We start from the raw sequence: 23,294 nt of genomic DNA, 5'->3' as shown, positions 1-23,294 counted from the left end.
GAGGCACCCAAGCCTTAGGGGTACGAAGAGTATTAAATCAGAGAAGAGACAACGAGATCTTGGCCGCATCATTCCCTGCACAGAGCAAGCATCATGATAAGTCACTATCATGCTTCAGCTCTGTGGGGGTCAGAACTGCCTGGTATATATGTTCATCCCCTCCCGGCTATTCTGCATCCAATGGGCTGCTTGGAACAGGCTGGTGTCGTGTATACCCACCCTGCAAGCATTCTTGCAGGGGTGGAAATATTAGACTAAAAGTGAAAATATAAAACATCAAGGCTGCAGATTGCATATAAGCGTCCAAGCATGTGTGCTTCTCGTAAACCCATAGTCTGTGGATAACAAGGCAGGAATATGGGCCTTTGTACCCAGGGCCCCTGTCTGCTCCTAGCACATGCCTCCATTGTGATTCCCGAGATGGGTCTCTGGCTGAAACACCCAGGATCTAGCAAAAACACATCTCCGTTTCTTCTCTCTGGAGCTGCCCCGAAGCTCTTCCCTAACCCCAGTAGGGTTTTTATAAACCTCTGCAACTTTCAGTTGGGCAGAGTAATGACAAGATGCTATGGCTACTATATCCTGTCACAACACGGTCACCTGCATCCCTGCCCCCTTCCGGCATTAAAGCTCGGTACCTCATGCCTTTTAGACACATGTTACTTATACCCAAGCACAGCCTAGACATGCACTGTCCAATACAACAGCCACTGGCTGCATGTGGCTATCGAGCGCGTGCAATGTGGCTGGTCCAAACCACGATGGGCTGTAAGTGTAAAATACACACTGGATTATGAAGACCGCGTATGAAAAAATGAATGTAAAACACCTCATTGTTTTTATACTGCTTACAAGTTGAAGTGATATTTTGGAAATATTGGTTTAAACAAACTACACTATTAAAATAAACACATTTTTCTTTTTCCTTTTTAATGTGGCTACTAGGAAGTTCAGAATGACGTGCCCTGCGTTTACACTTCTACTGGAAAGTGCTGGTAGGGACGTTTTCATGCCAGGCTCTAAGGGATACAAGTAGGTGAGCCCTCTGCTCCCAGGAGGCCTTGCCACAAATAGTTGCAGCACCAGGCAGCTCTGACAAAGCACCCACCAGTAGGAAGAGCAGTAAGCCCAGCTCTACAGAAACGCCAAGCGGCAGGTACTGTGTTTCTCACTGGGCAGCTGGTACCGGGTGAGGAGATTTGCTGGGGCTCACAGAGCTGGAAGGAAACAAGTGGATCTGACTCTGGAGCCCACACTCACTCCTGACCCCATGCTGCCTCTCCCTGGATGTTTTTCTTAGCAGGCAAACCTCCGCCTTGGTGTGGAACTGGAAACCACTGCGTTCGAACTGGTGTGTGAAGGGCAGAGGCCAGGGAGAAGCGGGCTGGGGGGTGCCCTCCCAGCTGGGTGGGGCAGGAGTGGGGAAACCTTGAGGCTAGGGTTGGCCCAGAAGGTGAGGGGAGGATAGGGGCTGCAGATTTGGACCGGCAGCTGGGGAAGGATGGACTGCAGGACGGGCATTATCCCAGGAGGGGACAGTGAAGCTGATGGACCAGGAGGGGCAAAGCCTGTGTCCCGGGACAGTAGGTCAAGGGAGCATGTGATGAGGGCCTGAAGGAGTGCAGAGGGGATGGGAAAGCAAAGAGGAAGGGAGAGTGAGTGCTTGTGATGAGAATCTGGAGCCTGACGCAAGCTGAGGGTGATGTCAAAGATGAGCCAACAGTTCACCTCCTGTGTGAGAATATGGTACAGGTAACAGAAATGAGGAAATCAAGGGGGTAGCGGGAAAAAGGTAGTGTGAGAAGTGTCTGCCATTTTGTGGCTTCAGGTAAATGACTCAAACTTTCCACCAGGACTGGAATGCTGTGAATAAATTACGAAACTGAAACAGAACTGAAATAATGGGAAAGCAATTATTGTGAGAGTGGGACAAAAGGACTGTCTTCAGTTATAGAAATGCCTTTCTCTGGATAAATTCCCAGGCAAACAAGTCATGGTGGTGGATAATCATTTCCAGGGTTCCCAAGATGAGACCATCTCAGGAGAGGTACCTGAAAACGTGTGCAGTGAGCCGCAGAGCACCTGAGCGTGCAGTCCTGGAGCTGGCTTACAGGCCCGGCTCCGGGCTTTCTTCTTCCTGTATCCCTGCTGCCAGGCTAGGCTTTGCTACACTCCTTGCTGGTTGGCACAGCTAGCATCCTAGGTGGTGGGCAGTGCAGCTGCCCTGAGAGCTGGGGTCCTGCAGGGAGGCCTGGGCTGGCCAGCCTGGTGGGCTTGTCTTGTGTCCCTCGTTGCTCCCTGAGATTTCCGGCCCAGCTGAGGCATCCCCCATGCCAGGCATGGGAAGGCAAAGTCAGGCCCAGCTGCGGTCATGGTGGTCAGGACCTCGGGTTCCCACCACAGTGAGTGAGGGCTCAGGTGATCTGAGAGAAGGAAGCTGCCCAGGAGGGGGCTGTGTGGAACCGAAGACTTGAGCTGGCCGCAGACGCTGCACACGGTAGGGCACCAGCCTACATATTCAATCTGAAGGGGACTGTTTCCCGCTGCTTAAATCTGTCCCCAGCCGAAGGACCTGAATGATAGATCTTTATATTTTTAGTCTTTAAAGAACATAAGCCTTTGTTTCTGTGATTTTTCAGGTACAAAGGTGGATCACAGCATCTTTGAGAAGATCTATCGATTTCTAAAGCTCCATTTCCAGAGCCACTTTGCATTTCACCATATTCTTTCTTACCTAGGTAATTTCCCAACTTCAGGGGTAGGTTGAGAGGACTGGTGACTTCATGGAGGCATACAGTCCTAGGTACCCTGGAAAGGCATTTCCTCTGAAAATCAATCAGTTTAAAATTCAGAACTGCTGACTAAGCACTGCCCGTAAGGCACGTAAAGGATGATTCTTTCTGTTAGCGGGGAGTTTGTAAAAGCGAATGGGTCACGTGAAGGGAAAGCCCCCCTGGGAGAACTGCTCTGATGCAGAGGTGGCAGTGGGAGCAGTGACCCGGCCACCCTGGGTGCTCTTCAGGTCGTTTCATGTTCTGACAGAGAATTTATTTACACTACCACAGAGATTTCCCTGGGACAAAGTCCCACAGCTGCAGGTTCCACAGCTGACTTTTATGTGTTCCAGGAATGTGCTTATTCATTTGTAACGGCACTAAGGCTTCCACTTTGTCATCTGGTCTGATCAGAAGAAGCTTAGAGACGAAAGTGCCTCCAGTCCTAAGCCACGGGAAATAAGACAGACTCAGAAACTGCAAAGTACCTGAGGGACATGGGTGGGGTCTCTTGGGCACCTCTTTTTGCGAATTTCGTCATGTGCTCTCATCCTTCTCATACCGACGTGCTGTCTAGTTTACTGAGGGAGTGTCATTACGGGGCCTGTCTTGTGCTGAGAGACCCCACCCTGACCACTGGCTGACCACCTGAGTTCTACAGGAACCTCTGAGTCTCCCCGCTTGACTGCCTCATCTTACTCGGCATTCGGAAGCCCGCACACAAAATAGAATGTCATAGTCCACTTCCAAGGGCAAATCTTTTCATACTCAGACCGTGAATCCTGAAATACTCACAAGACTAAAATCACGGTTCACGTGTTTTCTAAGCAACCTGAAGCTTTAGGATTATACCTGATCATTAGTTTGATGTGGCTGTGAGAGTGACCAAGTTCAAAAATATTTACATAGCTGGGTGAAATTCAGAGACTAACTGAGATATTATGGGATTTTTTTTTTCCTTTTCCCTTTTTGGTGGTAATTAGAGAGAATAAGGGAAATGACATGTGAAAATGGGCATTTGCATCCTCCCCCAGATTTTGCGGATGGGCCAGGGTGGGCAGAGGCAAGGGAAGGAAGAGCTTCAGCCGGCATGTCAGAAACCCAACCTCTGGACTCAATCTCTTTGTATCCCAGTTTCTCATCTTGTACTACAGGGGGCAGAATAGAAGATTTGTTTAGGGCCCTTTCCAGCTCAAAGTTCTGTGACTCTGAATTAAGGGTTGTTGCATTTATTAAACTATTTTTGTTTTGTTACCAATGAAACGTTTGTCATTTTATTTCTCATTACTAATTTTTATGGTTTGAAATGTTCAGTAAATAGGAGAGTGCACGCTCCCCTTGCTATTATTTTATAAAGAGGGCCAAGTGGTAAGGATCCTACTGACTTGGGCTCGGAATTGGGAGGCGATGTTGCTGGATTTCTGAAAACTACCCATGAGACTCCTGACAGCTCTTAGGGGCCCACAAAAAGCAGGACAGAAAGTAAGGGGCCAACTCCTCTCCGCACCAGGGAATAAATGACTGTTTTGAAGGCACCTTAGTTAGGCCAAGGGGACATGTTTAGTAATCACTTCATTCTGTAATGGCACATAATCATCCAAAAGGCTGAATGCATGTCCATTAGGTTCTGGCTCTTTATAGGATGTCCTGCTCTTTGCTAAACTTGAGCCTGGCCCATGTACCCTTCCTTGGCACCCAACTATCATTTTCTTATTAATTTACTGTCTAATTAGAAATAAGGAGCTAATGATCAGGAAGGGAATACGCCTAATTTCACGTTCTTCATAGCGTCTGGAACCTACTGCTGGCATCCAAACAGTTTAAAATAAACAGTGTGGAAATATTTTACTTAGCCATATGGAGGAATAATAAGCTCTTGCTAAACTGGAAGGAATGTGAATATAGCAGTCATTTAAACAAAGCCCATTATTATTCAAAGGCTACTTTTTGGTACTTAACACCAGTGTTAATGGGGTAAGAGAAGCATGATAATTTTGGGACATCTGGTGCATCAAAAGGTAGGCGTGCAGATTCTATGCAATATCTTCAATTTGTATAGTTTTAAAAAACGATGCTTTCAGGATGCTCAATAACTTGAAACTCATATATCCTAGCTTAGAAACATATTTAATTATCTTGAACAAATGAGTTCAACATATCTCTTCTAGTGACAAGATGTTCCCACTTTCTACCCATAGTCTGTGGCCTCGCAGACATTCATTTTATAACCCAACTGGGGAACAACGATACTTCATCCAGCTTTCAGGTTTAAGCACAATAAAGGTAAAAAGTACCTCTATAGTAACAACCTCAGCCTAAGCACCTGCACATATCAGCAATTACTGAAAGAAAAGCTCATTAGGTTCCAACCTGGAACATGTTCAACACAGCGAAGAAAACACAAGAATCACGTCACATACTAGAGAACTATTTTAATTAACAATGACAGCCACACTGTCCTGGGAAAATACACTGGGCCAAAAGTATTTTTCCTTCCTACCTCTGCAAATTAAGATGTGGCCAAAAATGCAGGCCCTGGGCAGTTATTACATTTAAAGCAAAGGCAAGACATCTTTTAAAAAGAATAGCTAAAATTTCTGCATTGAAGTGCGTTAAAAATGCCAAACCGAAACAAAGGGAAGTGGAAGAAAAGGCTTTGAATTAATAACGAGGTTGAATTACTTAATATTAAGGACAATAGAATACCTAGTTTCAAGGGGAGAGTAATTTCTTCAAATAACACAATATTTTGAACACAATGGTTCACTGTGCTTTAACATTTCATGACCCTAAGTTGACTACAGTTTACAGTGAAGAACTCTTAGGCCATACCTACAAAGGCCAAGCATCGTGCAAGGTTGGCCAGGGCCAGAGTATTTTGTGGAGACACTGGAAGAACATTAAATTTGGAAGGATATCTTCCAAGAGATGGGCAGCTGATAGGGAATGGTGGGTGATGCAGTCACATAGCACCCTGCTACCCATGTTTGGAGCAGACATGTTTCAATGAAAATGGTTCAGACGGGGACATGCTTTCCTGGTTAGGAAAGGTCTGGAAGGCTGGATTTGGGGCTAACTGGTCTTCTCTTGTAGGGCTACTCTTAGGCAAAATGATGTCCTGAGGGCTTATCTTCCTTGCCTCTCAAGTCATACTTAATGTCTTCTTGTTGCTTTCTGGACAACTGTGCTACTCAGTCTTAATCCCACGAAGTAATGAGCCCCCTATCCCTGTGGGTTCAAGCACATGGTGGGCAGCTACTTTGTGTGGAAGCTGTACAGGGGCTCCATGTGTTGGATGGCTGATTGGACAAAATGAATTTGGAGGTCCCCTCCAACCTTGTGATTCTGTGCTTTAGAGACAGCTTATGAGTATTTGACTTCAGGAATAGTTAACGAAAGAGCTCAAGGTTCTCTTGATTTTGTCATTCTTTAAAATACATCAGGGATTAGCTGCTCTTAAAACATTACTGATCATCAGTTAAAGTTGGTACCACTAAATTCTGGAACTGAGAAATGTGAATAAATAAGTTTTCTTGTCTCCATAAATCTTAACCTACAAATACATGTATACATGTAATACACACACGACCCCAAGCAACTATGCTCGATTTATTATGGCATGGTAGTTTCATATTAGGTAGATAGTGTTTAGGTACAAATCAAACTTGGGCTGACATTTAGCATTTTGAAACTGGAAACTCACTTCTGAAGTCCTCTGGTCCAACTCCTTTATATATTGTCATTTCAGTGAATTGTTTACACACACTACTGCCATTCCAAAGCAAAGACTACTTTTGAAGAAAACGTTTCATAAGCAATCCGTCCACATATCAGTATGAACTGTTACAGGTAAAAGTACAGAGTTATAAAACAGTTCTTAATATTCCCTAACCTATAAGTATGGCCAAAAAATACTTCTAAAAAAAGCCTAAAAGCTACAGGCAGCTATTTCCAAAAAAGAAATATCAGAGGCTGTTGCTAGTTTTATATTGGAACTGATACAACCTATTAGGGAAATAGCTTTTTGAATTATGAAAACTCATATCCTCTTTCAAGGTCAGGGTCCAAGTCTTAAAACTTTTGTGTTCTCAGCAACCTAGTACTGTTCCCAAACAGAAATGAGGATATATGCAGTGAAACATCTAAATTAGCACTCACATCCAGAGTACGCACCAGGTAAATCAGTACATAAAATTTAATAGACTTTACCCTTAATAGTAAAGTCTGGCTCTACTTCAAATAAATTTGATTTATTCTAAAATGAAAAAAAAACCCACCAAACTTTCATACACTTTACTTCTTGTTTATCACTACATCATACAAACTCCTTGAGCTCAGTTCATGAAAGACACTGTTAAGAGTTTCTCCCAAGGATAAAACCTCAAAACAAAAATGCAGTCAAGACTTCTTCCTCCCGTGGGAAATTACGACAGAAGAAGAGAAAAAAGCTGCACATCAAGGATGTAAGGACCAAGTCATGATAAATCTGCCTAGTTAATCAAAACAGAACCAAATCTAGTAGAAGCCGTGCTTCCAAGGTCAGGTCGACCCTGGATCACCGCTGATCCCTCAGGGAGCCTGCACACATCATTCTGCAGCCTTGCTGGCTGCACAGGTGTATTACTGGGAGAAATTACTCGAACGCTCACGGAAGAGTTCAAAATGATGGGAAAGAAACATCAAACGAGGAAAGAAAGTACTCATATACTGCAAATAACACTGTCTTCCTAACAGGGGGCTTAGGACAAATATTTGGGTGTAATCACAGTGATTGTGCTAACTTCTAGAATGGATATGTCTATAATTTTTTTTCTTAATTTTATTTCGCTTGTTCTAATTTTCATTTCATACACACATTACATAGTATGTAAATGTAAATAATTTATTTTTTGGTATGAGAGGGCTTGATGCTTCAAAAGCATTTTACAAAGAGGGAGCTAAATTGATTTACTAATTGACTTACTAATAAATCAATATGTAATTGAGATGTGTTAAAGCATTAATATTCAAATCACATTAGGGCAGGCAGTCCATTCTGGAGTTTAAGATTATATATAAAGCGCATTCTACTTTTAGTACGTAATTTTCATACCTTATTCGAAGTACAGGGTACTTATTTTGAACATGAATATCTTATGAGAAAGTTGATTCCCCTTAACTAAATATTAGATTCAAGGTGGTTTGCTACATTCCTAAGTATTACTGAATAACAGCTGACAGAACCTAAAGCTCTGATTTCATAGTGGAAGCTAGTGGAGAATGGGATTCACTTGGAAGAAATGTCTTTAAAACATTTTAAATTAACTATTTCAAGCATGAAAAATAGCATAGCAAATATAAAACAAACACCCAGATGTCCTCCACCCCTAGCTTTGTTTGTTTGTTTTGTTGTTTTTGTTTTCTTGCGGTACGCGGGCCTCTCTCTCACTGTTGTGGCCTCTCCCGTTGTGGAGCACAGGCTCCGGACGCGCAGACTCAGCGGCCACGGTTCATGGGCCCAGCCGCTCTGCGGCATGTGGGATCCTCCCAGACCGGGGCACAAACCCGTGTCCCCTGCATCGGCAGGCGGACTCTCAACCACTGTGCCACCAGGGAAGCCCCGACCCCTAGCTTTGTTAAATACAGTTGACTTTTGAACAATATGGGTTTGAACTGCACAGGTCCACTTATATGTAGATTTTTTTCAATGGTAAAAACTATAGTATTGCACAATTGGTGGCTGGTTAAATCCACAGATGTGGAATCGTGTACGGAGGAACTACATATACGGAGGGCTAACCATAAGTTATATGCAGATTTTCGACTGCACAGAGGGTCAGGGCCCCCAACCCCCAGGTCATTCAAGGATCAACTGTATTAACATTCTGTCTTCTTTGTTTCAGATTTCTCTTTCCTTTTAAAGAAGTGGAGCCAGATTATACTCCTCAATGCCTTTTTCTCTACCCGCACCCTGTAGAGGTAACCACTATCTTGAATCTGTCTTTTATCATTCTAATGAAAAATTTTACCTTTATTGCATGTGCCTATATCAAAAAATAAAGATAGCCTCAACCTGCATATTTTAAAATTTATACCATAGTGTCATGCTGTGCTTATCATTCTACCAATGTTTCTAGAGATTTATCTATGTTGCTACAGATAGCTCTAATGAACTTATTTTAGCCCTTCTATGTGGTTTCACTGTGTGAATGTACTGCCATTTATTTAACCGTTTTCCTACCAATGAATACTCAGTATTTCCCCCTAATACTCTTATAAACAGTGCTGTCATTAATCACCCTCCTGCAGAACTGTTCTCTCAGCTTGACCTCAAGACAAAGCATCACTCAGTTCCTCTGGGACTCTCACTCCCCATGTTGGACCACTGTGGCCTGGCCATGAAATATTTCTCTCATTGTTTCCTCTTCTCCACTGCCCACCCCTTCTTTCTACCACTGATACAGTTCAAGCTATTATCTCTAGACTACTGACCTCCTCATAGGCCTCCCAGGTGCCAGGCTCATCTACTTCAAATCAATCCCCCACCCCTACTGCCTGCTGGAAGAATGCATATAAAAGCCCAAACTAGCCACGCCATGCCCTGTAATCACTCCCACTGCATGTGGGACACAAGTTCCCCAAACCAGGCCTGTGTTTCTCTCTGCTCTTGTCTCCTTTCAGCATCCCCCTCCTGCTGGCAGCTCCGCCTGTATAACCCATGTTGTCTCCGAGCCTCTGCTTGCGACTGGAAATATTTCCCCTGTATACCCAGCCAATGCCTCCTCAACCTTTAGGCCAGCTTTGGTTTCACACTGACCAGAGAACTTCCCTACCCATCTGCCGTGCTCCCAATGCAACCTCTACGGAGTCCAGCACTTGCACGTTTCACTGACATTCACAGAAAATCACTTGTGTTCCTCTGGAATCGAAGTGCTACTTGAAGGCAGGGACTGAGTTTTATTCAACTTTACATCTCCAGTACCCAGAGAAGCATCTGAGATACTAACAGGCTTTCAGACACAGGCTGAACTGAAGTGGAAGGTAGTCAATCCATTAAGTACAGTTTATTTTCATAAGGAAGGAGAGCCAGTCTATTTAAAACAAGTAATTACTATGGAATATGTAATGAAAAATGACGTATTCAGCCCTCTGTGACAAGACATCTGTTAGCTGATACTTACGCACTAACAAGTACAATAAATGATACTAGTCGAGGTGACTACAGCACTGCGAGTACCTTCTGAATCATTAGATTAACTTACACACAGCCTTTGTCACAGTTGTGAGCACTGTATTGTCACCTCCAACCTAGAACCTCCAAGTCCTTCACGATGCCACCATACATGGGCAGAATCTAGATGGTTTTCAACATCTCCTCCAAGACGTGATCACATTCTTTACCCACCTGTGACCAGCTCCCTTACTTCTGCATCAACAGATTTTCTCAACAGTCGCAACAAGGCAGGTATCCCACCAACATTCTTCATCGCGATTTTATTTTCATCTGTAGACTTGCCAAAAACAAGGTTTCGGAGGGCACCACAAGCATTCTTCTGAACTTCCAAAACTCTGTGGTCCAAAAGGTCAACCAGATGCTTGATTCCCCCTAACCTACACACCTAGAATGAAAAATATTAGGTACCAGGCTTAAGTGACATGTGGTCAATCAGAGAGCAAACAAAAGTCTGTTATGGGAAGATCACGGAAAACATACAACTCCAGATCATTTCAAATGATTATTTTTTATTCTAAAAAAATACATGTTTTATAAATTTTAAGGACACTCTCAAGATGAAGCTCTTTTCACAGGTTCATGGCTTAAAGAAGGGAAGGGAGACTTAGGTGGCTTAACGGCCACACGCAGGTAACATGGTCATACGCCAACCCTCCGAATGTACACAGGGATTATGCTGTCACTTCCAAGTGAAATGCACAAATACACGACCACAACAAAGCTGTATGTAGGGTCGAAGACAACACAGGAAGAGATTTTTTTTTTTTTTTTTTGCGGTATGCGGGCCTCTCACTGCTGTGGCCTCTCCCGTTGCGGAGCACAGGCTCCGGACACGCAGGCTCAGCGGCCATGGCTCACGGGCCCAGCCACTCCGCGTCATGTGGGGTCTTCCCGGACAGGGGCATGAACCCGCGTCCCCTGCATCGGCAGGTGGACTCTCAACCACTGCGCCACCAGGGGAGCCCCAGGAAGAGATTTTTGACTGAAGTCATTTGCTTTCTAGAATTGTTTCTCTAGGTGACTCTCCCTAAATTTTCTTCCATTTGTCACTTCATTAATATTTATGTGAATATTTTTGGGCTTTATTTACTGCATTCACCTTTAGTCTGTAACTGTGTGTTGTTCTAAATTTTAAGGGGTGAAAAACGCTTAAGTTCCATATGACATTGCAGGAGGAAAAAAGGTCTAAAATGTTAAATCTAGCCAATATCAATGACTCACTATGTTTCTATAAAAGCCCCAAAAGCTTAAAATCTGAAATAAAATATTCATATATGTTCGGTATTAGTAATGGTTATAAATCCTTTACTTAATTGTGTGTTGGCACCGATTCTGACCAGAATCTCGTAAAATACATGAGTTCACAAGTACATACTATAATTTGTATCTAATAGATTTATAGAAAATACTTTTAAAATGCAGGTTAAATTGATTTTGTTTCATGTTTTATGAATAAGCTAATGAGTGGACACATGATTTGAAAATGCTAAATGTACTTCAAGAAGTAATCTCATCCCAGATTTTCCCAAGAAATATTGAAATGCATAGCTGAGAAGTAAGAGTCACTGGTATCAGAACACCCCTTGAAAAGGGCCTCTAGATTGCATCTGGTCATTTCTTAAGCACACAAGCACGCAGCTGCTAAACGGACGGAAAGGCACTGCTCGGCCCTCCCCATTCCCCGCCCTGCCAACTCTGGTATCCCAGGCACTGGTCCTGTACCTCTAGCTTCACTTTGTTGTCGCCAAAGCACAGGTGTTGCAGGTAGGCTGCTGCGTTTGCCTGAACTGACGGGAACTGGTGCTGCAGCATGTGAATGACTTCAGGCAACTCGGGATCACGCCAGGCAAACTCCCTGCACGAGAAAAACGCGGCTTCAGAAAGGAAGGCCCGTGTTCTACCGATACACTGAACAAAACATCTGTCAGAGAAGAGAGCTCAGCGGAGACAATGGGAAGTTACAAAAATCCTAGAAGAACTATATATATATATATGTATGTATGTAAATAATTTTTATGCACTGATGAACATATCACAGATGCTTATGATCTTAAAGAAATCATGATGCACAGATGCAGAGAAAGATTCAGGGTAACAAAGAGGTTCTTAATATGGGTAACTTTTCCATTCTTGTTTTCCTCCTCCTGATTCTAATTTTACGCCTTTCTACCTATGTAAGAAATTCGCAGGTGTGAGGCTCAGGTAAACAAGTGCGCTTCAGCTAGGTGAGATGTCACTCCTGAGGAGGGAGGAGCAAAAGCCAGTGGAAATACTGTGTACCTGATGATTTTTAAGAAATTTAATATATATGGTTGCTCTTGATTATAAGAAACATAAAACATGATAAAAAATGTTTTTGCAGTAACCCTATATCCGAGAAAACAACTGTTGACATTTCCCACTGGTGTTTTTTTCAACCAACATATGCAGGCAAGTATGCACATGTGTGTGTACAGAATTTTTTTCAAAGAATTGGATTATTACTAAATAGCACGTACTATTCCGTGCCAGGCACTATTCTAGGCATTTTATGTATATTAGTTCATCTATCCTTAAATTGACCTTGTAGATTTGGAGGTTGAAGCCGAAGGGCTAAGCGACTTGCCTAGTGTCACCCAGCTGGTCAACAACAGAGCAACATTTGAACCCAGGCATCTGCCTTCAGAGTCTGTGCCCTCACCCCCGTGCTACCCCACTTCTTGTACAATAAGTATACAATCATATTAAATATACATACATACTTTTATACTACGTTTTTTTCAGGTAACATCACATTGTCAGATTTTCTGATGTAACTTGATCGGCTCACTGTTTGGAATCCTTGTTAAATGTGATTTTATGCTTATGTTACATAAAGACCAGCTTCTTACAAACGGTTCACAAAGCAACAAATCTGCAGACTTTGATAACAGGATGGAGTAAACTGTTAATCAAAAATGAATTAATCCCGAAGAAACTTAAAAATAAATCTTTAAATTAATGACCCAGTGATACTTCTATGGCCCAGTTTTTAAAGGTCCACAGCCTCTCTGGGAAGGCTCCAGTATGAACTGGTTCATCCACTACAGAGGGTCAGGTCATTCCACACCTGCACACACACATTCATATCACACATTGGTGCATTCTTACTATGCTACAAGTGCCAGAACAGGTGCTGGAGATACAAACATTGAATAAGACATAATTTTATGTATAGGGGCTTGTATGCCAAACTAAAAAAGTCTAGTCTTAATAGCGATAACATGAATAATTACTTATTGAGATTATCTGTGTCAGGTATTCTGTCAAGAGCTTTATAGATATTTTCTCACTTACCTTGACTGTTGCCCCATACGGTAGGCACTATCAAATAACATTAGATATAGATAGATGAGGGACCCGGGATTAGTAATTAAGAGGTGGAGGTTAGTGGTCTAATATGTTATCACCACACACAAGGAACAGAAAGCTGGTGGAGGTCTTAAAGCAGAAGCGTGAGAGAATGCAACAAGGTCACATTTATAAGGAAGATAACTCTGGTGGCCAAGTAGAGAATATACTAGAATCAAAAAAGACTGGTGGCAAGGAGACTATCCCCTATCCCCACATTTGCTCAAAATAGGACCATCCTTGATTTTTCTCTGTCCCTTATCCTTCTCATCCAATCCATCAGCAAACTCTGTTGACTATCTCCAAAATATTTAATATAAACCAAATCCATCCACTCTTTCTATCTTGGCTGGACCCTCTACATGCCACTTACATGTTCTCTCTGCTTCAACTATCACTCCCTCCCCCAACTATTCTTTGCACGGCAACCAGATTATCTACTGAAAACTGAAATCAAGGGTGAGATGGAGATTTCCAGCTTGGGGAACAGACTGGATGATGATGTCATTAACAAGCATTAAGAAAACCATAAGTGCCAAGAGGCAGGATAACGCAGCAGAAAAAGCACAGAATTTGGAGTTAGATTGCCTATGTTTAAGTCCCAGGTCCTTCAATTGTGATGTGATTTTGAAAACCATTTACATAGAACTTCAGTTTCCCCATCTGTAAATTAGGAACAATAAAACTATCATGTTTAACTTCTTCTTAGGCTGGCTATGATGATTAAATTGTGGTGATATATATTAAAGTAGTTTACATACTTTGCATTATGAAAGATGTTTTACTAATATTCATCATCCCTGAAAAGTGAACTATACTATGTTAACTATTTCTGATGAAAATCTATCTAAAGTCTATTATATATAAATCTATAAGGTAATTAACAGAGTGCAAGGAGTGTGATTTAATCTTTCTGTGATGACTCAGTCATTACAAATACACATTTCTGTTCTCTTTAAATGCCACAGGGATGGTCAAGATTTCCTAGCATCCTTGGGTGCCTCCTGAGCCAGACAACACAAAGGGTGGGCTCCCGCTGGAGATGGGCAGTTAGGCTCAGTTGACACCAACTCCAGCCTTGATTTTCAGAAGAAATTTACCCTGGAAAGACTTCTATCAATTCATGGGCTGGCTGGCTGGCGTCAATGCTTGCCAAGATTTGCTTCATTAAAACCTAAGCCCAGACTTCTGTTTTTAGCCATGATAGAGTAGTAACCAGTACTGGGCTTTGCCTTCCTCCCATAAACAACCATTAAACTGGACTAAATGTGTGAGGAAACTGTTTTCAGGCCCTAGACAACAAGTAACACAAGAATGTAATCCTTGAAGGGGCGGGGGCATCACCCTGGGAACCCCATACTCACTTGGCTTTCTGCCTGAGGGCACTTTTTGGATCATGGCACAGGAAGCAAGTCTGAATGGGCATGATGGTCTAAGTGAACTGAGGGGGAAAGATTGGAATTTGGGGATGCTCAAGAGGTTAAAATTTTCAGGGCAGGATATTGGAGAGGACAGAGCTATGCAGAGGAGATTTAACAAGTCTGTGTAAGGATTATGCACAAGTCGTTAGTTGAGCGCTGGGCTGTACATGTGCCTTGCATGTACATGTACAGGTCTGGTGGAGAATAGCTGCTGCTGGAATGAGAACTAAACCAGGAGTTGTTGGACTTCCAGCCCAGTCATAGTGCAGACCTCACCGATCACCTCAGCATTTAGTCTCCACAAAGGCCATATTTAGGAGTAAGAACCATTCCACAGGGTCAGGGCCGTTCTAGGAGTAAAATAAATCTAAAATAGACCTGTCCTAGCAAAGAACAGAACCAATTGTGACAGGATCAAAAGCACTTATCAGTAATTTAGTTATTTTCCACAACGAAACTTAGAATCCTAAGAGGAGACAACATAATACAGAGTCCCTACAATGTATTATCCACAACAATCAGCATATAATTTAAAACTGCTAGGCATAAGAAGAAACAGAAAAATGTGACTCTCAAAGATGTAAACAAACAAATAATAGAAACATACCCAGAGAAAACTGAGATGTCGGAATGATCAGAGGACTTAAAAATGGTTTTTATAAATGTGCTCAAAGACATAAAGCAAAAGATGTATGTAAGGAGTGAATAGATGGGGAATGTTATCAGAGACATGAAAACTACAAAAAAGCCAAATTAAAGTGTCAGAAAAAAAAATCCACTGGATGGGCTTAACAACTGACTGGAGACCACAGAAGAAAAACACAGCAAATCTGAAGACAGATTAATTAAAAAAAGAGATCCAGTATGAAGGATACAGAGAAAAAAGATTAAAAAAAAAAAAGAACAGAACTTCAGTAACCTGTGAGATGATGTCAAGTTATCCCAGGAGAGGAGAGTGAATTTTGGGCCAGAAAAAATATTTACAGAAATAATGGTTGAATATGTCTCAATTTTGGTAAAATCATCAACTAATATTTAAAGAATGTCAGTGAATCCCAAGCAGGTTAAATGTAAAGAAAACTATGCCTAGGCTTGTTAGAGTAAAACTGCTTAAGGTCAACAATAATATGAAAAGTCTGACAGGCAGCCAGAGAGAAGATACATTGCATAATGAGAAGAGCAGTACAAATGTTGGCTGACTTCTCATCAGAAACAATGGAGGTCTGAAGACAAGGAACAACATCCTTTAAAGGACTGAAAAAAAAAACACCACACCCTATTAACCCTGAATTTTATACCTAGCAAAAGTATCCTTTAAAAACGAGTAAATAAAAACACTTTCAGATAAATTAAAGCTGAGAGAATGTGTTGCCAGCAGACATGGAACACAAGAAAGGCTCAAGAAAGTTCTTCAGGCTGAAGGGAAATGAGTGGAGACAGAAACTAGAATTTCTAGGAAGACATGAAGAGAACTATTTACAAATAAGTATGCAGGTGAATATAAAGACCATCTTTTAAACTTAGCTTAATTTCTTTAAAAGACAACTGACTATTTACAGTAAAAATAACAACACTACATTATGGATTTGATAATGTATGTAGAAGTAAAATATTTGACAACAACTTAAAGGTCAAGGAGATGGTAAATGGAATTATTCTGTTGAATGTCACAGCTGAAGCCCTCCTCAAAAAGAACACCATGATTGCTGTCATTCTTTCAGTCACTGTCACTTTCCATAACAAGTACTTTGTTACTCCTTTCAGATGAATTATTTGTACTATTAATAAATTTTGCTTCCAAACTAGACAACTATTAAAAAAAACTCATACATTTCCTCTTATGTATAAAACATCAACAACTTCTTAAGTCTTGCAGGGTAGTTTTCAGGTTAACTATAATGTAGCATTAATGACAGAGGAAGTAAGTTTAGAAGTGAATAAAAATAGTAAAATTTGCTATTTTTAAAACTAAAAATTAAGTAATAATTATCATGAGTTTTTAATTTCATGGTTTGACTATTCAAACTTTAAACTCACTTGGATTCCAGTTGCAAATAAATAAATGCACCTATTATAAGATAATCATTTATTCATCTTACAAAATGCATTATCAGTAAAGTTTCACATAATCAAAGCTAGCCATAACAGTTTTATGCATTAGACTATGAAATTATCATACTATGAATAACTGAAGTATATTATCAGACACGAAATCCTTGTTTATAATGAATCAGCTCATATCAGAGGTCAAAACTGAAGTCTTCAGGAATGCATACTAAACTCAAAGCTCTTATCATATTTCACTGCTTTTCTGGGTAGCTATTCTTTTCTCTGCAGATTCAGCCAAGGGATGGTCTAAATTACCTACAATTCAAAACCCTTTTGAGAATTTCTGCATCTAGTAGCGTGCCCTAGTCTGTTGTTCTTGTGAGGACTTCAAAAAGATTCCACATGCTGCAGAGCAACTAAGCCTATGTGCCACAACTATTGTGCCTGTACTCTAAAGTCTGTGAGCCCCAACTACTGAGCCCACACTCTGCAACAAGAGAAGCCACCGCAATGAGAAGCCTGTGCACTGCAAAGAAGAGTAGCCCCTGCTCACCGCAACTAGAAAAAGCCCGCGTGCAGCAACGAAGACCCAATGCAGCCAAAAATAAATAAGTGAACAAATTTTAAAAAAGAAAAGAACAAAAAACAAAATCATGTAAAAATTTTTTGACTTAATTATATTGAAGTTGTTATTAGACAAATTATTTTTAGAAATGCTTAAAATAACAGAAGGGTGACAACTAGGAATAGCAGAACCAAATGTATGCATACACTGTAAAATATTTTAGGCAAATGAGTGAATAGGTGGAGTGGTTTTAGTGAAGCAGTGGGCTTCCCATTCAACTCAAAAGTACCTTAGGTTATTTTGTTTTAATAACCAAACCTCACTCATGCTTTTAATTCATTAGGATAAGTTGGTAGGCTGCTATAAATGAATTGATAATGATAACAATCTTTCAGTGAAACAACTATTTATGGGCAAAGAGTGAATGAAATCTTGTTAATATATGCCTTAAAATAACACTCAAGCTGCTTAAAATTTAGAAATAATTTCACTCTTTCAGAAGCTAAAATTCTCTTTTAGTTTCTAAATATCTTTATTTCCTGAATATTTTAAATGACTTTCATTAAAGAGATGAGGCTACTTTTTCAAAATCGATCAAGTACTAAATGACTCATCTTAATAAAACATGTTTTCTACATGGCCAAATAAAATTAAAAGCAGGAAACATCTATTATTTGCTAAATATTTTTTGCTCATGAGATGTGAGAATTTCTTGTAAACTATTTTCCCCTAAATGGGAGAAAGCTTTTCAAAGGACCTAGTTAATAAAAGCGCAACACGGCACTGACCAGTATGATTGAAAATGTACATGACACTGGTCTTTCCCAGTTTAAAACAACCATATGCATTTTCTGAAGCCATCATGTAAGAGGTCAGCCAAGATAAAGGAAAAGGCATAAAATGATCCTTTAAAATCTTTTGTGTAATTCAGACGAAGAGGCTATCCCAGGTAGTTGCCTTGATGAAGTATTTCAACTGTGGGTGCTGCAGATATTCACACAGACCTGTGCATTCTCTGACTTATTATTAAAGCGCTGAAAGAAGGAATCTATCTCTAAAGTGAAATTAACCTCAGTGACCTACAGTGCTGGAAAACAACTGGAAATATGAGAGATAAGGAGTTACTGATATTATAACAGACACGGCAACTTGAAAAAAGTCAGAATGAAGGAACTAGTTAACTCCTGAGATATGGTGGCATTCTGGAGACTCATAACCAGTACTTGCCTGGGATCTTTCTGAATGCTGTCTATTGATGGGGATCTCGTGGTGCCATCATCAGCTGGTGCTATGTGCTGAAGCCTGTTATAATTGCACTCTTGCACTCGGTATTGTATTGGCCTGTAGGGCTCCGCATAGGTAGCTGTTGTGTTCAGAGCATAATTATTTCTTTGGTATGTAAGGGTACTTCGTTGGCTGGACGTCCTTTGCAGATTTCCAACACCTACTAGAAAGTCAGCATTTTAAAAAAGATTAGTATGTTCTCCACAAAGTGATACTTTTCAAAGTCAAAATATTTTTAGTTTTAAGAAGGGTTAAGTTTTTAACAATTATATAAATTGCTTACTTTTAGATATTACCAATCTAGCTCATTAGTGCTAACAAAGGCACTGAAGTTTTTAACATAACACAAACAACATTTATGTCAATTTTATTAGCAGGAAAGAGCAAAAATGAAACTATAAATCTGCTTACACAGTAGGTCTTAATATGTTTAAGATTTAGTAACAAAACTGAGAGTGAAATAAAGGAAAATAATTAAACTAATCTTAGAAATAAATAACAAAATTTCATAACTACATTTTAGCAATAAAAGACAAGTAAGATATTCAAACTTATAGATAACTGAAACCATCAAACTTTGGACACCCAGTGAATACAGGTTACGTATTTTGATATATATTTTATTTATAGACTTGTGTATTTTGATAACATTGGAAAATACACTCCACAGGAAAGAAGACTGATATATCAAATTCTTCTAAAGCTACTCCCTAAAATGATTGCGTGATACTATGTATAAAGTACTGTACATTGTATTTAACCTTTCTTTCCAAATTATTGCAGTAGGTATCTCTCCAATGATTGTGTTCATATTCTTCCTGCAATTAACATATTTTAACACTATTTACTTCTTAATCCTAATAAAGAAATTCTTCAATTTACAGAACATAATGAGTGAAACATTTCTTCACTAACATCTATTAAAAATTGGTACATTTTATCAGGAGAAAAATACCACAGTGGACCAAACTGTCAGTTTTTGGCAAAGAACCAATTCAAATTCAGTCTTCTCCCTCGTGGTGTTCTGTGAGGTATGGCTCCTAGAGCTGTGTCTTTAGGGAATTATCATTGCTACCTGGAATTCATTTATGGGCACGTTAATAAATCTGTACTAACTTTTTTTTTTTTTTTAAAGCGGCCTCTTGGGACTTTATAAGCCACACCCGTAGCACAATCTGGCAGCTCACGTGGCCACAGGTTCTAGCTTCTGCTCTATCAGCCGCTACGGTGTGACACAAATGTGAGTCTGGGGGTGCAAGGGTGTGATGCACTAGCTGCTTATTTTTCTTCTTATTTTAAACATTATTATTATTATTTTTTGGTCATACCACGTGGTATGTGGGATCTTAGTTCCCCAACCATGGCTCGAACCTGGGCCCCCTGCAGTGGAAGCACGGAGTTCTAACCACTGGACCCCTGGTGAATTCCTGTTCCCTATTTTTATAGCTGCCATCATTGCATTCTGTCCCAGATTGAGTCTATCATAAGGAATATTTATTTCACATTCTATCACTTAAGAATTCAGAAGAGATTCAGTAACGAAAAAAGAGAAATACCAAATACACTTGGGCTACATACATGCTAAATCAAAGATAAGCCAATAGCTCACGTAGGGATTTTCTCTAAATACGTGTTCTAGGAAACAAAAATTACAAAGAAATATTCCAAAAAAGGCTTTCCTTTCTGTATCTGATATGCTTCCAACCTGAGGAGTCAGATTTATAGCTCAACAAACTTATTTGTGAATTAAAATATAATCACTGTGTTCACTGATCAGATTGAACTAAGGTAAAAATATATCACTTATAAATAGGTACTGAATGAACTTCTGTTTTACTGTTTATTGATTTGCTTTCACGGCTGCTTATCTGACAACCAAATGGGCAATATGAATTCACTCTAACAGGAAATCCATCTCAATAAAATCCTCTACTCTTGGGCTGGTGAAATTGGGAAAGCAGCTGAACAGAGCTGATGCCCACCCGAACCTGTGCGGTACAGTGCTGTCTGCGATCCTTGGAGCTCCACGGTTCCGTGGTTTGGGCTGCAGTAAACTGGGCTGTAATAGGTCCTCCCCTCATAGATAGGAGTGATGTGCAAGTCGGGAGACACAGTTGAACGAAGGTCTTGTCCAAGCTGGCTGTGCTGACTAGCATAGGAACTCCGTAAGCCTACAGGCAAGAAAATTACATCATTAAAAAACTTGAAAGCTGTGGTGAGGCTAAAAGTATAACTGCGAAACAACAGGACCAAATGCTGAGTCTAAACACCAAACCTAGTGAGTTTTACAATAGAGGGATGACAGATATGAATGGGATACCATATACATTCTAAAAATAAAACTTTCTCCTCTGGCAGCAGGATAAAAGTAAATTTTCTAAAAAAAATATAAGAAATTATTAAATGGTTTGATACTCTGTAATTCGTCCCCCAACTGTAAGCTATTTTATGATGGTGACCAAAAAGAGAGCGCCGTCATGTCCCACACCTCTTTAAATCCCAACACTTAAGACGACACCTACATAATAGTGCTTAGAAATAGGCTGATGTTCAAGAACTGTTCTGAACTTTGTCTCAATTTATTCATCCAAGAATTTTATAGAAAAAGGTGAAATTTTATGTTACAAAGTTTAAAATATCATCAGCGAACTAATAAGATTTATAAAGTTTTCTTTTATTATTTGTTATCACAATTAAAAAAAACAAGTGTTTTTCTAGGAATCCAAATACAAGATTCTTGTTTACCTTCTTTCTAGTGTAAAGGAAAAGTACAAAGTTAGTGTATTAAGTCATTTCAAATACTCTCATTCAAATTATTAATAATTAATGCAAATTTCAAACCCAAACATGTTATTTTCTTTAAAAAAGTGAATTAGTATATTCTACATTATGATGCTTAGAAATTTGTGAGTTGTCATCATTCATTAGTAAGTAAAATTTGTCACTTGGTAAGAATACCAACTAAGGTTACATTCTAAATACGAGCAAGAAAAAGCACAAACATATCTGAGGTCAGTCAGCATATATTTGCTTTTAAAAAGACTGCAAATAATCAACACAGTAACTAATTACCAAAAGACACGATTGCTCACATCTTGTTAGCTCAGTTAATCATATGACAACTAAAAGTGAATGGGCCTGAATGTGAGTGATAATTACATGTTGCTTAGTGAGGAGTGGCAAGAAAGTTAATACATTAAAGCTTCTAATATGAATGATTATTACCAACCCCGGACAGCAATGTGACATGGGAAGAAATTAAATGAACAAATGTGGGTTTTGGCTACTGGCTTCTCACTTACTAAAATGAAGATCACAGGTTTATACGATCTTATAATTGGGAGCTCATTCAGCCAAATCTTCCCATTTTAAAATTGAGGAAACAGAGCCCCAAAGGAAATGTAGTTCATCCCCTTCAGAGAGCTACTTCCTGGTGGGGCTGAGAGGAAGCCCCCTCCATGATCTGTCATTGCACTGGACAAAGCTATTTCTCAAGGATCATTGAGACATGGTGTGAGAAACCTTGAACTGGACAGAGCCCTCCACAGACATAAGGTTAAGGAGGGACGTTATCTCACCAGGGGTTCATGGAAGCCCATGTAACTCTAAAGACCATATTATGATTGCTGTTGTAAAGTTCTCATCTGAGGATTTCAGCTTTTTATTCACTGGCAGATTTCTCATTCTTAGCACAGTATAAACTCCAGTTCTTTATAGAGCCCAAGAGTATCTTGAACAAAAGTTGCAGGCATTGATTTTGTTAATGGTGATGTAAAGTGGGCAGGAAAATGCACCTAGTTCTTGGAAATCTTATCAGTATGAGGCATTATTTTAATATTCAGTAGAGCCCTTGATTTACTGTGAGACTCTGAAGATCGCAAACACTTGGGTGGAGGCAAGCTGAGCCCTGGATGCTCCTAAAGTTGGCTAAGCCGCCTTGGCTCACCACCACAGCGATGTGAAAAGAGACCAAAGCATTCTGCCCCGTTCAGAATGTGATATTCTCACCGTGCCAGGATCTAGCTGGAGTCTTCACTGGAATCCATATAATATGAAAACTTTCATAAACATTTACTATGATTTCACAAGAAAGGTAACCAAATGAGCTTGTTACCACTTATAACTATAAAAAGTATCCAATAAACAGCCCCCTGTTACAGGATTATTAGTGAGATGAAATGACTGTATCTGAAAGACTATAACGGGAAATAAAAACTTAAGAATTATAGTGAAATAGCAATTTCTCGATATTAGAAATCTTTGTGAATAACATTATGATGGTAAATATTTTTGTTTACCTACTCATGCATTAAAACAAAAACACGACTACTGTAGATTAACATTTAAAAATTACAAAATTACATAGTCCCTATAGATTAAGTAAAATGATTGTACAGAAAGGCTGTTATAACTTAGTATCTTTTAAACTGGAAGACAAGTGATATGTTGCAATTCCACAAATACATACTGGTTTACCTAATTCAATGATATATTCCTTGTGATTTAAAACCTTTATATTTTAAGTCAGTGAAAACAAACATAAATTTATCTTCCAAATATGAATTCTTCTTATTCTCAAAACTTGTCTTGATATGCTATGATTATACTGAAATGAATAT

The 23,294-nt window shown here is 40.0% G+C and overlaps 1 protein-coding gene across 6 annotated transcripts in view; it reads right to left on the bottom strand.

Annotated features, from left to right (window-relative positions):
• The window catches only part of PKP4 (plakophilin 4), a 169,104-nt gene that overhangs the window by 28,672 nt on the left and 117,138 nt on the right, over positions 1–23,294 (bottom strand). For 3 of the 6 annotated variants that reach the window (XM_065880987.1, XM_065880992.1, XM_065880989.1), the window contains exons 7-10: positions 20,658–20,846; positions 18,615–18,838; positions 11,710–11,838; positions 10,159–10,372 (exon numbers count right to left, since the gene is read on the bottom strand). In XM_065880987.1, the coding sequence (XP_065737059.1) occupies positions 10,159–10,372; positions 11,710–11,838; positions 18,615–18,838; positions 20,658–20,846 (756 nt within the window). The remainder of the gene's footprint in view (positions 1–10,158; positions 10,373–11,709; positions 11,839–18,614; positions 18,839–20,657; positions 20,847–23,294) is intronic. The other 3 variants (XM_065880988.1, XM_065880993.1, XM_065880990.1) reach the window with 1 other exon arrangement.

The sequence above is a fragment of the Phocoena phocoena genome, chromosome 7, assembly GCF_963924675.1.
Source record: "Phocoena phocoena chromosome 7, mPhoPho1.1, whole genome shotgun sequence".
Lineage (NCBI taxonomy): Eukaryota > Metazoa > Chordata > Mammalia > Artiodactyla > Phocoenidae > Phocoena > Phocoena phocoena.
This window is presented reverse-complemented; position numbering and strand designations above follow the sequence as displayed.